Source organism: Aspergillus melleus (genome assembly GCF_016097325.1).
Source record: "Aspergillus melleus strain CBS 546.65 chromosome Unknown contig5, whole genome shotgun sequence".
NCBI classification, from domain to species: Eukaryota; Fungi; Ascomycota; class Eurotiomycetes; order Eurotiales; family Aspergillaceae; genus Aspergillus; species Aspergillus melleus.
In genome coordinates this window covers 3,695,115-3,709,326 of record NW_025763374.1, presented here as the reverse complement: position 1 = coordinate 3,709,326, position 14,212 = coordinate 3,695,115, and the positions used below count along the sequence as shown (strand labels likewise).

At 51.6% G+C, this 14,212-nt stretch overlaps 8 protein-coding genes across 8 annotated transcripts; 4 read left to right on the top strand and 4 right to left on the bottom strand.

The window, feature by feature from the left end:
* Positions 1-97: 97 nt before the first annotated feature.
* Positions 98-2,016, bottom strand: LDX57_009634 (uncharacterized protein; the record flags this gene model as incomplete). Its single annotated transcript, XM_046091368.1, has 3 exons — positions 98-1,171; positions 1,242-1,326; positions 1,398-2,016. 3 exons carry the CDS (start codon positions 2,014-2,016, stop codon positions 403-405), a joined length of 1,473 nt encoding a protein of 490 aa, XP_045947345.1. The 3' UTR covers positions 98-402.
* Positions 2,017-2,320: 304 nt separating this feature from the next.
* Positions 2,321-2,674, bottom strand: LDX57_009633 (uncharacterized protein; the record flags this gene model as incomplete). The annotated part of the gene is made up of 1 exon (XM_046091367.1): positions 2,321-2,674. The coding sequence occupies one exon, from the start codon at positions 2,672-2,674 to the stop codon at positions 2,321-2,323; it is 354 nt and encodes a 117-aa protein (XP_045947344.1).
* Positions 2,675-4,392: 1,718 nt separating this feature from the next.
* Positions 4,393-5,433, top strand: zrfA (high-affinity Zn(2+) transporter ZRT1; the record flags this gene model as incomplete). Its single annotated transcript, XM_046091366.1, has 1 exon — positions 4,393-5,433. The coding sequence occupies one exon, from the start codon at positions 4,393-4,395 to the stop codon at positions 5,431-5,433; it is 1,041 nt and encodes a 346-aa protein (XP_045947343.1).
* An 832-nt stretch (positions 5,434-6,265) lies between these two features.
* LDX57_009631 (uncharacterized protein) lies at positions 6,266-7,216 on the top strand (the record flags this gene model as incomplete). The annotated part of the gene is made up of 1 exon (XM_046091365.1): positions 6,266-7,216. One exon carries the CDS (start codon positions 6,266-6,268, stop codon positions 7,214-7,216), a length of 951 nt encoding a protein of 316 aa, XP_045947342.1.
* A 1,461-nt stretch (positions 7,217-8,677) lies between these two features.
* LDX57_009630 (endonuclease/exonuclease/phosphatase family protein) lies at positions 8,678-10,151 on the top strand (the record flags this gene model as incomplete). The annotated part of the gene is made up of 4 exons (XM_046091364.1): positions 8,678-9,132; positions 9,188-9,469; positions 9,521-9,694; positions 9,752-10,151. The coding sequence occupies 4 exons, from the start codon at positions 8,678-8,680 to the stop codon at positions 10,149-10,151; spliced, it is 1,311 nt and encodes a 436-aa protein (XP_045947341.1).
* A 613-nt stretch (positions 10,152-10,764) lies between these two features.
* Positions 10,765-11,526, top strand: LDX57_009629 (glycoside hydrolase family 134 protein; the record flags this gene model as incomplete). The annotated part of the gene is made up of 5 exons (XM_046091363.1): positions 10,765-10,937; positions 10,991-11,019; positions 11,074-11,200; positions 11,250-11,377; positions 11,426-11,526. The coding sequence occupies 5 exons, from the start codon at positions 10,765-10,767 to the stop codon at positions 11,524-11,526; spliced, it is 558 nt and encodes a 185-aa protein (XP_045947340.1).
* Positions 11,426-13,260, bottom strand: LDX57_009628 (putative short-chain dehydrogenase/reductase family protein). The gene has a single exon (XM_046091362.1). The coding sequence runs from the start codon at positions 12,621-12,623 to the stop codon at positions 11,661-11,663; it is 963 nt and encodes a 320-aa protein (XP_045947339.1). The 5' UTR covers positions 12,624-13,260; the 3' UTR covers positions 11,426-11,660.
* LDX57_009627 (putative zinc-containing alcohol dehydrogenase) lies at positions 12,862-14,101 on the bottom strand (the record flags this gene model as incomplete). Its single annotated transcript, XM_046091361.1, has 3 exons — positions 12,862-13,019; positions 13,089-13,184; positions 13,240-14,101. The coding sequence occupies 3 exons, from the start codon at positions 14,099-14,101 to the stop codon at positions 12,862-12,864; spliced, it is 1,116 nt and encodes a 371-aa protein (XP_045947338.1).
* Between the last annotated feature and the right edge of the window lie 111 nt (positions 14,102-14,212).

Sequence of the window (14,212 nt, the reverse complement as noted above, 5' to 3'; positions counted from 1 at the left end):
GTAAGGCGCCAGCCAATGCCAGGAGTGTTCTTTCCCTCGTTCTCATAGACAGTCTCATGAAAAATTAGATACCACGGCCACGAAGGGCCCAAATGGATGACTAACAGCATCGCTTCTCAACTATCTAATGCAGGCCATATTGGAGATGTGGAAGTCGCTGAAAAAGCATATTCTATTGTCAGCGCTACATTGTAAGCCGGCCGATATAGTTATCTAATTGAAGATACGCAGTTAAAGTGGGACTATGGGACGATGTGGGATCTTGGAAGAACATGTCGCGCGAACGACAATGCATTGGTCTATATGACTGTAGACACTGGCGTTATCCAAAAAATAGAATATACAGAAGAGCGCATCCTGTAAACGGGGTCAGGACCCGTGACTGCAGCCAGGCCCCCGACCTTAGAAGCCAAAGGCACCAAAGAAGGGGAACTTGCCGTTAGGCTGAGGCTCGCCAGAGGGAGAAGCCGAGGGCTGGTCAGCTGGGAGGCCAGAAGGGGTGCCTGTAGGGATTGGAACGGGCACGGTGATGGTCTTCCAGCCCCAGGAAACGTTGCTTGGGGTAGGGAACGGGGTACCCCAGGGACCGGCCTCCGACTGGGCTCCAAATTCGGGAGCGAAGCGCTTGGCGATGGACGAAGAGGAGGGAGCGGCAGAGCTGGACGGGACAGCACCAGAGGTGGCGGCGGCAGAGCCACCGACAGTGGCCGTCGCACTGGCGGAGCTGCCCAGCTTGCCGATACCCGCATGTGCCAGAACATACGAGGAGACCTTGCTGGCGGGCTTCACGGTAACATTGCCCTCGTTGCTGGGCCAGCCGGAAAGGACGGACTCGTCACTGGCGGAGAGCTCACCTGAGTCGGTCAGAACGTTGGGGACGCAGGCACGGCCAAGTTTAGAAGTGCAGGTGGAGGCGTCGCTCGAGCTGGCAGCAAACGTGGAGCCCGGGTTGCTGTCGTCTTCGAAGGGAGTCTTGACGCTTTCGAAGACATTGCCCTCGATCAGAGCGTTGGTGTTCTCGCCGACGTCGAAGGCATGACCAGAGTTCTTGGACCAGTAGTTGTTGTATGCATGCCAGTGGCTGTTAAACTCGAGCTTGGGAGAACGGCCAGAAGTATGGTGGATATAGTTGTTGGCGAAGGTGACCTGGTCGCCCTTGCCGTATCCGAGCCTGATCGAAGTTGTTAACCGGAGGGAACATCTTGCTGAAACACAGGGAGTTGTAGGCTATATACACTTACACGCTCCAGTAATGGTGGCCATCACAAGAGGCAGACCAGCTAGTGCGTCCGTCAAACTCGCTGTTAGAGATGGTCACGCTACCGCCTATTGGAATGGTCAGTATCTGTCGTCGAGGATACGCTGGCCTGAATGGATCGGGAGTGGAAGCTACTAACTCGACTTGTATCCAGACACAAACATCTGGCGGCCAACGAGGTTGACCTTGACATGGTCGATCCAGATATTGTTGGTGCCATCCAGAGTAATAGCATCACCGCCCCAGATGTACTGAGGGTTGAGCTCGGTGATATGGATGTTTTGAATGATGACGTTGTTCACGCCGCTAGTGAGACGCAATCCCTTACCACGGAGCACACCCGCGCTACCGACACCGACGATGGACTTGTGGGAGGCGACCTCCAGGCCTTCCAGGCCGGCGTTGTCATAGGTGCACTTGGTGGTGGGATAGTCACCGCACCAGTCGGATCCGTCTGTCTTGATAGCGTTTTGGCCGGAGCTGCCGCAGCTGTTGGAGTCGGGGATGCAGCACTGGCAGTCGGTGCAGGTATCTTCGCTGCCAATGAAGTTGAATTCTTTGTCAATCAGAATCACCCGAGGGGTGTCATCAGAGAGCCAGGACTTCAGTTCAGCCAGATCGCTGGGGGCGGCGGCGGCAGCGTCACCACCACCGGTGGTACCACTGGCAAAACCGAAGGGAGTCCCGATAACTCCCTTCGCCTGAGCAGAAACACCCAGCAAAGCAGTTGCTGTCAGCAAGGAACGAAGAAGGGCCATTCTGGGAAGCCTTTTGAAGGAGCGAATTGAAGGTACAAAGAAACCGAAGGAATGTGAACAGGTTAGAAGATCAACTGAACCAGCAGTCAAAGAAAAGAACGTGAGAGAGCAGACAGAGACGAAGGAAAATGAGTGAGAGAATGATGAGAATGGCGATTGCGAGCAGTGTAATCAGTCCCTGGCAACCAGGCCGATTATATAGGATACGATATGGAGTAGTGCAGTGAGTACCCCGGTTCCGGAGAACAATATCAGCCGCCTCCACTGCACAAGCATTGAATACCTTACGGATTAGTTAGCACAGTTAGCACCGCGTCATCAAGCTCTCCCGCGCGGAGCTTGTCAGAGATTGATAACCATCTCGCATGGTGAAACGAAGGAGTGGATGCTTAATAGACTCGATTCGGACGTCTTCTACGAAGCGCAGTTCTTCCGTGCCGATCAATTGTTCATGGATGGAAAGGTCGAGGGCTCGAAGCCCTTTCCCTGGCGGTTTACAGGCCCAAACTGGCCCGTGGTCGATGGGTGGCAGGATGAGACAACTTGATTGATGATCAGCCCAACGTGGACCGGGTTGGGACGTTGTTGACGGAGAAAGCGTAGTGATCGTCAGGGCGTGGTGACCCGTGGGGTCCACGCCCGATCCACCACCAGACATTAGATGTAATGATTAATCTCTTTCCGAAGAGTGATGCCGTCCGTATTCCTTGCACGGTCAAGCCTGATTTGCATGTAAATCTCCACATACCATATAACGAATAATTCGTAGACAACAGCAGTTGGGGAAGATGATCGCCACATACCGGTTGGGGCAATCAATCCATCACGGTGCCGGGGCCACTGGACACGGGTCACTATATTAATCCGCATAATCATCGGACGCGTTTTAATTTCAGTTTGTAGACCGCTCCCGTCTTCGAGAAGGCTTCAGGGTTTTGTGTCCATTGAAACGTCAGCGATCGACATGGCAGTCCAGCAAACCTCATGGTCGAGGGTTCCTTCAATTCTATCATCTTCCTCATCAGACCATCGACCTGGCAATGAAAACTTCCCGTGCCTCTCACCGTGAAGATCAACATTGTCCCATTTAGTAGTAACGTCGAGATACCCAATGGAGGAATGCCTGTCTATCGGCATAACATCACCATAGCAGTCAAAGAAGATGACAAGGCAAGACTTGACGTCTCTGCGAATTGGTCTGATTAATATGAAAATTCCGCCATCGTGCTATATATGTGAGTTCACGACCTCCCATGCATTGACATTCGGCCGATTTTTCTCTTACCAGGTCGCAATCCTTCACGTTGCATTTCGCGGCCTTGAATGCACATGTCCCCAACAGAACCCACTAGACACTTTAGCCAGCCCAAAGGCTCGTCCAACATATGACCACAAGGCTACCGAGAAAGGTTCGCCTATAGATCGGAAGCAATATGTTATCTCTCGAAACCGATTGCTCAAGATTGAAGTGCGTTGGGAGTGTCGTCTATTGCAACACGGCTAGTGGTCAATGTATAGACGCCAAAAGCTGGCGGCTTAACGAACTAGCGATGGGTGAATCAACTCATTGAGTGATTAGCAAGTGTGTCCTCAAGGTCTTTTCGCTACAACGCTAGCAAAACCTTTGTCCCGTTTCCCCAAATTTATCTTTCATCTTTTCTTTGTTTCACTTTTTTTTCTCTCGGTAGGACGAGCTCCAGCACCGGATGTATTGTGTCGTTGACAACAATTGCCCGACATCGAAATGGAAGACTACGAATTTTGGAAAGCGGGGAGAAAGTCTCCAACCCCGTCAGTCCTTTCAGAAAAAACAGAGAACAGGAGAGAACATAGAAACAATGGATAAAGGCCCCACTCCGATACCAGGCTGGGTAGCAGCAGGCAACAGGAATCATGAAGAGCCAATTGACTGCTAGATCCAAGAGAAATGGGGAACCGAGCGCCGTCAAGGTCCCCAGAAGTCAGCCCTACGACTGACGCAAACGATAAAAAGAAATGAACGACGGCATTTATCCGGAAGCTTATGCGAAGCTTGTCAAGCCATGTGGAGGCATGTCGTTTGTCATTTCACGTTTTCCTGTGTCCCAGCTTCCAGTGCAAGTCATTTCAAATCAAATTTGCCTATAGCAGATTGAGAAGGTGGAGAATCTGGGAATATTTGGTAGCTAGGTGACACGAAAGCATCCTTCCTGCTCTTGGTAAGTGCCCATGCATGCTCCGTAGCTCTCCGGCTTTGGAATGAACGCTTAATCGGAGTAGATTTGATATTTTCCACCCTCTCAAGGTCCTCGTTCTTTCAATATAAAAGCACGAGTGCAAGTCAAGTACTCTTTCCCAATGTAACCATCTCCTTGTCTCTCTTCTCAATCGGGCATTATGTCATCCTTCAATGCCTCTCACGTTGACCTGAACACGGCGAGTAAGGAGGACGTGCTCTGCTACCTCGCGTTGTCCAGGAATGAGTACAATGGTCACCTGGGCGCTCGAATCTCCTCTATCTTTGTCATCTTTGTGACCTCGACGGCTTTAACACTCTTCCCCGTGGTCGCTAAGCGAGTTCCGCGATGGAAGGTCCCTTACCATGTCTATCTCTTCGCACGGTATTTCGGTACCGGTGTCATTTTAGCGACCGCGTTCATTCATCTTCTGGATCCGGCCTACAAGCGCATTGGTCCCAAAACCTGCGTAGGTGTTTCAGGGCATTGGGGTGACTATTCTTGGTGCGCTTCCATAGTGCTGGCATCTGTGGTGATTATATTCCTTCTGGACCTAGCCGCTGAGGTGTATGTGGAACGCAAATATGGCGTGCAACGCAAAGATGACGCAACCAACTCCTACCTAACGACAACCCACCGCTCCGACACAGAGAAGGGGAATCCCAGACCCGAAGAAATTCACGACGAGGCGACTTCGGTGGCTTCCGAACGGTCTTTTCATCAGCAGTTCGCAGCGTTTCTGATCCTCGAGTTCGGCATCATCTTCCACTCGGTCATCATCGGATTGAACTTGGGAGTCACCGGCGACGAATTTGCGACACTCTACCCAGTGCTCGTCTTCCACCAAGCATTTGAGGGACTGGGTATAGGGGCACGGATGTCTGCCCTGCACTTTGGGGCGCGGCGGTGGCTACCGTGGGCACTCTGCCTGGCCTACGGACTCACAACCCCAGTATCTATCGCAATCGGGCTGGGTGTACGTACCTCGTACAATCCGGGGTCTAAGACGGCGTTGATCGTGCAGGGGGTGTTGAATGCGATCTCGGCTGGGATCTTGATTTATAGCAGCCTGGTGGAACTCCTGGCGCGGGATTTTCTCTTCGATCCCGATCGTCCCAAGCGACGATCGCATCTGGTGATGATGGTGGGATACACCCTCCTAGGTGCGGGTATAATGGCATTGATTGGCAAATGGGCGTGATGGCCTAGCGAAGGGTGGAGGGCGAGTACAGGAGAAGAGTATCTTGACCCTTGGACGGACGGCGGAATATCCAGCCCTACATACCGCCGTATCAACCGTGCCGTGTAAGTGTTGGGAGTGTATGCCCGCTATAGTGTGTACCGTATGGGATTCAATATGTTTGGGATCATATTGCAAGATACATATCGAGATATAGTTATTGGCAACTCTTTGGATATTGTGCCTGTTGTCTCTGATAATTGCTGATTGGTAGAGTCATAGTCTAAATACCTTTCAATGTATGAAGAAGAAAGAACAAATATTCAAGTAGTGGTAAATTGCTCAACCATCATTGTAACTGTATCTGTTCAGACGGATCCCTCACGGGCAGAGTAAAAGAAATGCCGTGCTTACCCGTTCAAGTTAAGCGGGCCGAGCTAGGTAAGATTAGGCACTAGTGCAGCTCTAGCGTGGTGCGTTTTAATTGGGACTGTTGAGGCCACCCTGCTCAGCTCCGTACTCAGCTCTACTCAGTGGGCACTAAAACAGAAAGAAAGGGTATCTGCAAGTACTTATACTCAGTATTTATCCTTTTGTGATTGCCTAAACCATGCACGTTCACGCACCGTCTGTGTCCCCTTCCCCTTCCCCTTCTCTCTCTCTCTCTCTCTCTCTCTCTCTCTCTCTCTCTCTCTCCCCAACCCCCTTTCATCTTCTTTTTTACTGCATTCATCTTGCATGATGGCCTTATCATTTGTACTTTGCAGATTTTTAACCTCATCTCCTTTCCTCAAACTTTAACTGGCTTCGTACTTCACTCCTAACGCATCCTTACTGTCACCTCCCCGCAATCATGGGTAAACATACCCCAGATGACTTAAAGCTCGGCCTCTCCCTCACCGATACTCTTGATACCCTCGAACAAACCTACAAGGAATCAAAGGTCATCATAGTGGGCTGTCTGGTCTCTTGGACTCTCTGTCGCCTCAACTTTGGCTTCGTATGGTTGGTTCTACTGCTGGCTATCTGTCGTACCCAATACCAGGTATCCACCCGGCGAGTTGAGCGTACCATTAGGGACGAACTTCGTCGGTACCATGGGAGTAAAAAGCTCCAGCAGGGAGAAAGTGTCGAATGGATCAACGTGATCCTCGGACGCGTATGGCATCTTTACGAGCGACGCATCTGTGATCAAATCGTACGATATGTCAACGCCGGCCTCGCTCGACCGGGCAGCGAGGCCCCAGCCCAGAAGGTGACTGTTCAATCGCTGGCCTCTATGGATCAGCCCCTGCGGTTCACCAAATTTGCCACCCACCCGAAGCCAGAGTCACCCAACTTGATCCTCGAGTGCCAGTTTCGAGTGGACCTGGCGCCTCCTTGGATCTGGGACCCCCGCCACCATCTCGCAGAGCGATCCCACGCGGAACCGCTCATCGACATGACCATCATCCACGATCGGCAGGATAGTCGGCATCATGATCTCTCGGTGCAAGTGAAACAGTTTACGGGGATGGGAACGCTGCGACTAGAGATCGACTTTGAAAGCGCCGAGCCCCGAATCCACCCGCCGCAAATCGAACTTCAGGATCAGCCGCAGATCGAGTGTACAATGCGTGCGGTCAGTCAGCACCATTTCCCCTTCCATTTCGCCCACCACGTCGACTGGCGCAAGGTGGTGGGCATGCAGATCCGTGAGGGGCTGGGATGGGCCTGGCATCGGCCTCTACCCCTACCCTTCGTCCACCTATTGGGGCAGCGTCTGTTGATTCGAATGATGACGTGGTGGTGGCATTTTCGTTGAGCTTAACACCACTCGGGAAGAGACGATCGCTGCATCGCTTAACCCGACAGTCAAGGCCAAATAAGACGAGGAGAATCCTCGTAGTGGCGAGGCTAGTTGGATTGCGGTGGATCCCGCCGCCCCGTAGGGCTGAGCTAGTTACGGTGTAGTTTGTGAAAACTTGAAAAGTGAAAACAGTGTTGCCTAGTCCTATCTCGAGGACCTTGAGGATTGTACCTCGGAAGTTCGGAACTTGGAACTTGAGGAGGAATGCAGAAAGCGCAGAGCTTTCTTTCTTTCTTTCTTTTTTCTTTTTTTTTCCCTGCAACAATACGAAGTATGGGTGAAGGCCCCTTGCGCCAACGCCAGCGTTCGGACCATTATCCCCTCGCACACCGACTCTCCACTAGCTTTGGCATGCTTAAGAACTGTGCGGAGGTTGGAGTGTAGTATCCTGTCGATACTTGTCGTGCAGGGTAACGCATTTTCCTTTTTGCGACTGGTTTACGTCGTAGGGTCAGACACCAAGGAATAGTACTCAATAATCAATGAGCTTGACACAAACGTTGCCAAGAATTTCAGAATATATCTTTATGATATATGAGATCTGCCGTGCAACGAAACAACGACGACTTCTCTGCAATATCCATCCACACATACATAGAGAATCTGTCATTTGGATATTACTCCGTACTCCTCAAGAGCTGACCGATGGTATTCTCGGCGATGAAAGCGTGACATCTTGACTCTGTGGCGAGGAGACTTGAAGCCTTGAAGCCTTGAAGCCTTAATGCCTGATCAAGGGATGACATGCCAATCACGTGGCAGTTGGTGGGCGGAATCTCGTCGCTGCTCTGCTCTGCCCCATCCTCGCTCATTCTCGCTCTGCTCCCTCGAAAGAGTTGTCAATTGTCATTCAAGAAGTGGGACCAGTTGACGAATATATTAAACAGTTCTTTCAGGGGCATGGCCGTCACTTGCAGGCTGCCCCCCCGTAACTAACCCACGGAGTTGAGTGAATGGCCCTGGGATCTCACGTTCATTGCTCGGTACTAAGATTTAGCCCGCGAACTAAACGAACCACTATTCAAGTTAAAGGAGACTAACGAACCGTTCTCCTTAGGTACTGTGTAGTCTCGCCGTCTCTCCGTCTCTTGAGCATCTGTCCGCCATTCATTCTCGCACACTTCCGGGCCGTCTTTGCTACGTGCAGCGATAATCGCAATTAGAACCCCAGCCCCCGGCTAAATGCAATGGTTGTTCGCCGACTGCCCCTGTCAGGGCATCCCCCTCCTTCAGGATGACCGACGGACATTCTCCTTTTTCTGCGCCGATCGCTGTAAATAAAACCGGGTCCTTCCGTGACGAAGATTCTCTCCAGTTTATCATTATCTCGCTTGTGATGACTACGGTGTAGTCTTCTGCTTGAAATTTTGCTCGCCCCTTCAACCCCTCGACGAACTGAACTCAACCCAATAAACAATGCGACTCTTTTACCTCGCCGGCATCCCCGGCACTCTCGCGGCCTCAACAGGGTTGTTTAACGTCCTCTCCTTTAATGTTGCCGGTCTCCCTCCCATCTTCAACAACAACGACGTCCCCGGCGACAAAGCGACGAATTCTGAAGCCATTGGTGCCAAGTTCGCGGAGTACGGCTACGATATCATTCATGTGCAGGAGGATTTCAATTTCCATGCCCATGTCTACAAGACCGACAATCATGCCTACCGCACCCCAACTTCGGGAGGCGCTGGGCTTGGATCAGGTCTGAACACGTTGGCCAATTTCCCCTGGATTAACTTCGAAAGAATTAAATGGGATATCTGCTCTGACGCATCAGGTGCCGACTGTCTGACGCCAAAGGGATTTACGAGCATGCGCGTGCGCTTGGATGAGGGAGTCTACGTGGATTTCTACAACTTGCATGCGGATGCCGGGTGAGCTATGCAGAGTCCATTGATATCATGGTGATTTGTTCACTAAAATTTGCAGATCAAATTCGGCCGATGTAGATGCCCGGGGCGCCAATCTGCAGCAGTTGGCCGACTACATAGGTACAAACTCGGCTGGGAATGCCGTGCTGGTCTTTGGCGATACAAACGCGCGATACACGTCGTCTGGGGAGAATATTCGGGTGTTTGAGAAGGATCAGAACATGACCAACCCGTGGGTACATTTGATCCTCAAAGGAAAGGAGCCGAGCCAGGGCATCGACCCCTGGAAATGCGACAATCCTAGTCCGAACAACACCTGCGAAACGGTTGATAAGATTTTGTATGTCCCGTCGGGGAATATAGATGCTCAGAGACTGACAAAATCAAAAAGTTACCGGGGTAGCCGGGCTCTAAGCTTAGACGCTACGTTTTGGAATTACGAGGATACCAAATTCCTTTCCAGCAACGGTACAATTTTGTCCGACCATAACCCCATTACATCTAACTTCACGTGGACGCTCTCGGAGACTTTGCGCCAAAGCGATCTTTTTGGTGGACCTCACGGGTAAAGTTATCCTGTGGAACTCACTTGACAGTTTGAGGAACTAATAATCCTTGATAGCTCATGGTTCAACGATATTTCTTCGTTACCCACCTCTCACACCCAGAGAAAACCTACCAACATCTTACTGCGTGGTGCTAATCGTCTGGATGGCGTTACTTTGACATTGACCCCGGGACAGAACTACACACACGGCGGCGTAGGCGGTGATTTGGTCGAGCTGAGCCTGAATGAAGCCGAATACTGGACCGAGACTACACTGTGCCAGGGCAAACACAACGACCACACACGCATATTCTACCTGCAGGTGACGACCAGTGCTGGAAACGAGCTGGAAATTGGCACTCGGACGGAGGATTGTGAGGAGTTCAGGGCACCCCAGGGCTGGCAGGTTGTGGGCTTTTATGGTCGCGATGGTGACGAAGTCGATCAGCTGGGTTTTATCTACGGACCGCAGTGATCCAGTAGAAGTCAAATCGAATATCGGCCTACAGCTACTTGGCATCTTGTCAACATTGTGGCGATACAAATTGTTCACGGAGATAACATACATGATTGTCGACAACCAATGAGTCTGGCACCTTGGCATCACTCCTGAGATTGAATTTATTTCGCGGCTGAAAGAGCACGGGTTCGAGGCAAAATCACCGGTTCGTAGGTCGGACATATTGGCCGTTGAAAGTTTCATGAGACAATCCGAAACACGACGGGTCAGAGTTGCGGGAGCCGAATGGCCCGAATGGCCCGAATGACCGTAAGATCAACGGAGCAGTTACGGAGTACGTTGAGGTCAAGGAGAATTGGCCGTGCCGAAAGGGGAAATGATTATCGGAGATTCTTCGGCGACACTGGTATAGAGCCGTGAACGAGATATTCACGCCAAATAGCTTCACTGAGACACGATGATCTTTTCCCGTCTACCTACCGTGTGGATGATCCCGTGTTTCGATTTTGTGATGATGGAGACCGGCCGATACCAACTCATCAACTATATAAGTCTCAACAAGGCCCGCGCAATGGGTGATCATTTCACGGGACTATCAGAGCCAACAAACAGTTCTTAACAAGTTACAATGCGGTCTTCTTTGAGTTTCCTATTCACCGTTCCCCTTGCTCTGGGTTCCATGATCCATCCTCGCGAGGATGGCCGTGGTAGTTACACCGTCTCTGGTCTGGGATCGCGAAAGCAAGCTGTTCTGGATGCCGGTGGAAACACCATGGACCTGGCTATTGCTATGCTGGAGACGTGAGTTTGACTTCTGCGCAGTGAAATCAGTGTGAATATGCTAATAACCATAGCGACACCATGACCACCGACTACACCTACGGTACAGTACTCGTGATTTTCTACTCAAGACCTGCGGAGAGCTAACGCTGCACAGGCGATGGCAAAACCGGTGATTCCACGAACTTTGGAATCTTCAAGCAGAATTGGATGATGCTACGCACTTCTGCTTCTGAGTTCGCCGGCCAGGGAGCGGCAGACGTGGATAATGGGGCGATCCTCAAGTAAGACTGTGCCGTGGTCTCCGGCCCGGAGGATGACTGACGTGAATAGTACCGAATTGGACAAGGATATTAAAGCCCGCCATGAAAGTGAGGACCATTACGGTTTCAATGTTTGGGTTGCTGGCCATAGAAATGGACAAAGTGGACTGGACAATCCGAACACTGATGATATCGCCAGTAAGTATTTACTTCGAAGCACCTGAACACACCGACTAACTGAAGTAGCCTATAAGTCTGCCGTTCAATGGATCCAGGAGCAGATTGAAAGCCAGGAAACTTATTCAACCGACGACACACGCTTTTGGGTAGATGTCACGGCCATCTAACTCGTCTCCTACAGCTCGCCATGGGGTGTGGCATATTGAAGGGTCCACTTTGGGAAACCTTTAGAACCCGGCCGTCTGTCTAGTTATTTGTATTGCAGAAATCCAACTATATTCGCTCGTTTAGCTGTGTTTACCTATAAATTCTGTATCACCCCCGGCCGGATGGCCTCAAGAATGTCGCGCAGTTCTTGCCAGATCTTTCTCTGCGCTGTGCGTCCATCCTCGCCGCGCACAAAATCCGACAGCTCATGTGATGCTGCGAGAGAGTTGCTCATATATTCGCCATGTGTCTCTGAACCGGCTGTGACCCCAGCCACTAAAGTACGACTGCCGACTTCAGTAGACCGGGCCAGGAAAAACTTCATAATAGTCATGCTCATCCCCGCGTTGCGGCTAAGCTGGGAATGACAGAGGCCCGGGTTAACCATATTGACTATCACCGCGTCGTCGCTTAAATGGGCGATTAATTCTCGCAGTGCTAGAATTTCGAGTAGTTTCGAAGTGGGATACCGTTCATGCATGTTGATGGCTCGCTCATTGTCCAGGGCATCGAAAACGCGGTGCTGTCGCCATTCGGGGAACGAGGTCAAGGCATGCGCCTCGCTGACCACTACGGTCAAGTGTGGGTGGTGAAGAGGGAATTGGCGCGCTGTTTCGCGGAGCTTCGGGAGGAGGAGGAGAGCCAAGAGAACAGTGCTGATGACATTAACGGTAATACTGAGCTCGTGGCCCTCGGCGACCTGATAGTCGGTGGTTGCTACACCGGCATTCTCAATCACGGCATCAAGGCGTGACAGAGATTGAGCGCGATGTGCAAATTCGATAACCGAAGTGTAAGATGCTAGATCGAGCGGCCAGACTTCGCACGTTCCTGCTCGGCTTGTAGATTCCTCGATTGATTGACGGGCAGTCTCTCCGGCAGCAATATTCCGCACGGCGAGAATAATCTTTTGAGCACCCAGACGGGAGATATGACGCGCTGCTTCGAGACCTAAACCGACATTGGCACCGGTAACAATGACGACTTGGTCAGTGAAGGAGGCTGAAGAGGGTAGCGAGGGCGTAACAAGCAATTGGTCGTGGAGGAAGCGAAACATGACGCTCAGCGGGAAAGAAGAATTGATCTAATTGCTAAGGAGAAATGAGGTAAAGAAAATCCTAGTTGTCTAGAATCAAACCGTTCAGACCTATATGTATACGACATCGTTGCGAAGGCAGCCAGCAGAGTACGTCATCGGAGATGCCCGGAGATAAGAGGGCGTTCGCTCTAGCACGGGATTAGGGGTTAGGGCACCGGGATTTAGCCCCGGCCCCCGTCCTCCCTTCTTTCGCCCTTCACTTCTTACTGCAGAGTCCATCTACAGACACCGCTTCCTTCTCGTTCGCCACGCCATTGACTTCGTCTGCCATGGCGACCACGACCTTCAGCGCATCTTGCTGGGATGCTGCCTGGAACGTGTCATACGCCTGGAGCATGTCTACGAACGAGAATCCTATATTCTCTATTAGCACAGCCCGATGAATTGCAGACCAAAACATGGAATGGGAGGGATGATACGTACGATGCGAGATCAGAACCTCCGGATGGATCATTTTTGACTCTACCATCTTCAAAAGATTCGGCGTTGAGACAGCATCTACCAAACGCGTGCGCAAACCTGCAATGCAGTTAGCATAAATCTCCTCTACAGTCCAGATCCATAGGCGACTTACAGATATTCTGATTCCATAAACGGTCAAGGTGAAGGTCACATTTACTGCCAAATACGCCAAGACTGGCAATCGTACCCCCCGCCCCAACCAGCATCTGCGCCAGCTCGAAGCTCTCCTTCGACCCGACAGCCTCGATCACGGCGTCGTATCCAGTACCGCCATTAGCTTCGATAGCCGCTTGGACTGCACTTTCCAGACCTTCTCGCGAACTAAAAGTATGACTTGCCCCGAGGCTTTTGGCAATGCGCAGACGCGACTCTCCTCGGCCAATCACCACCACTTGTGACGGACCGAAGAGTCGCTGGACCAGCATCAGCGCTGCCAGACCGATAGGCCCAGGCCCAACAACAGCAACCGACGCTCCGGGCTGCACAGCAGCATTAAGAACTCCACATTCATAGGCCGTGGGGAGAATATCGGAGAAGGTGACCGCGATGTCGCTGGGAATGCTGGCAGGCAGAACATGGAGAGAGAAGTTGGCATGTGGCACGCGCACGTACTCGGCTTGTGTGCCATCAATTCCATTGCCTAGAATCCAGCCGCCTGTTGAGCAATGGGAGGTCATTGCCTTGCGACAAGCTGTACACATTCCGCAGGCCGAGATACATGAAATCAGCACCCGGTCCCCTGCTCGCGGTCCATTGACTCCGGGGCCGACACTGTCAACGACTCCTACACCTTCGTGGCCCAGAATGCGACCGGGCTTACAGGATGGAACATGGCCTTGAAGGATGTGAAGGTCAGTACCGCAAATGGTGGTGTAGATGAGTTTCACGATGGCATCGCCCGGTTGCAGGATCGTGGGCTTGGGCCGGTCCTCGATGGCAAAGGAGCCGGGTTCTTGATATACGACAGCCTTCATAGATAGGACTGATAAGTGAAATGGGAGGATGATCGAGTCAATTCAAAACCTGGGGGCATCGCGAGTTGTTAAGTATGACCGGTTCTGTTGTACCCCTGTTGCCGGATGAGA

Excerpts from the sequence above, each read along its gene's own strand:
- LDX57_009628 (XM_046091362.1), bottom strand. The coding sequence starts at position 12,623 with ATGTTTCGCTTCCTCCACGACCAATTGCTTGTTACGCCCTCGCTACCC.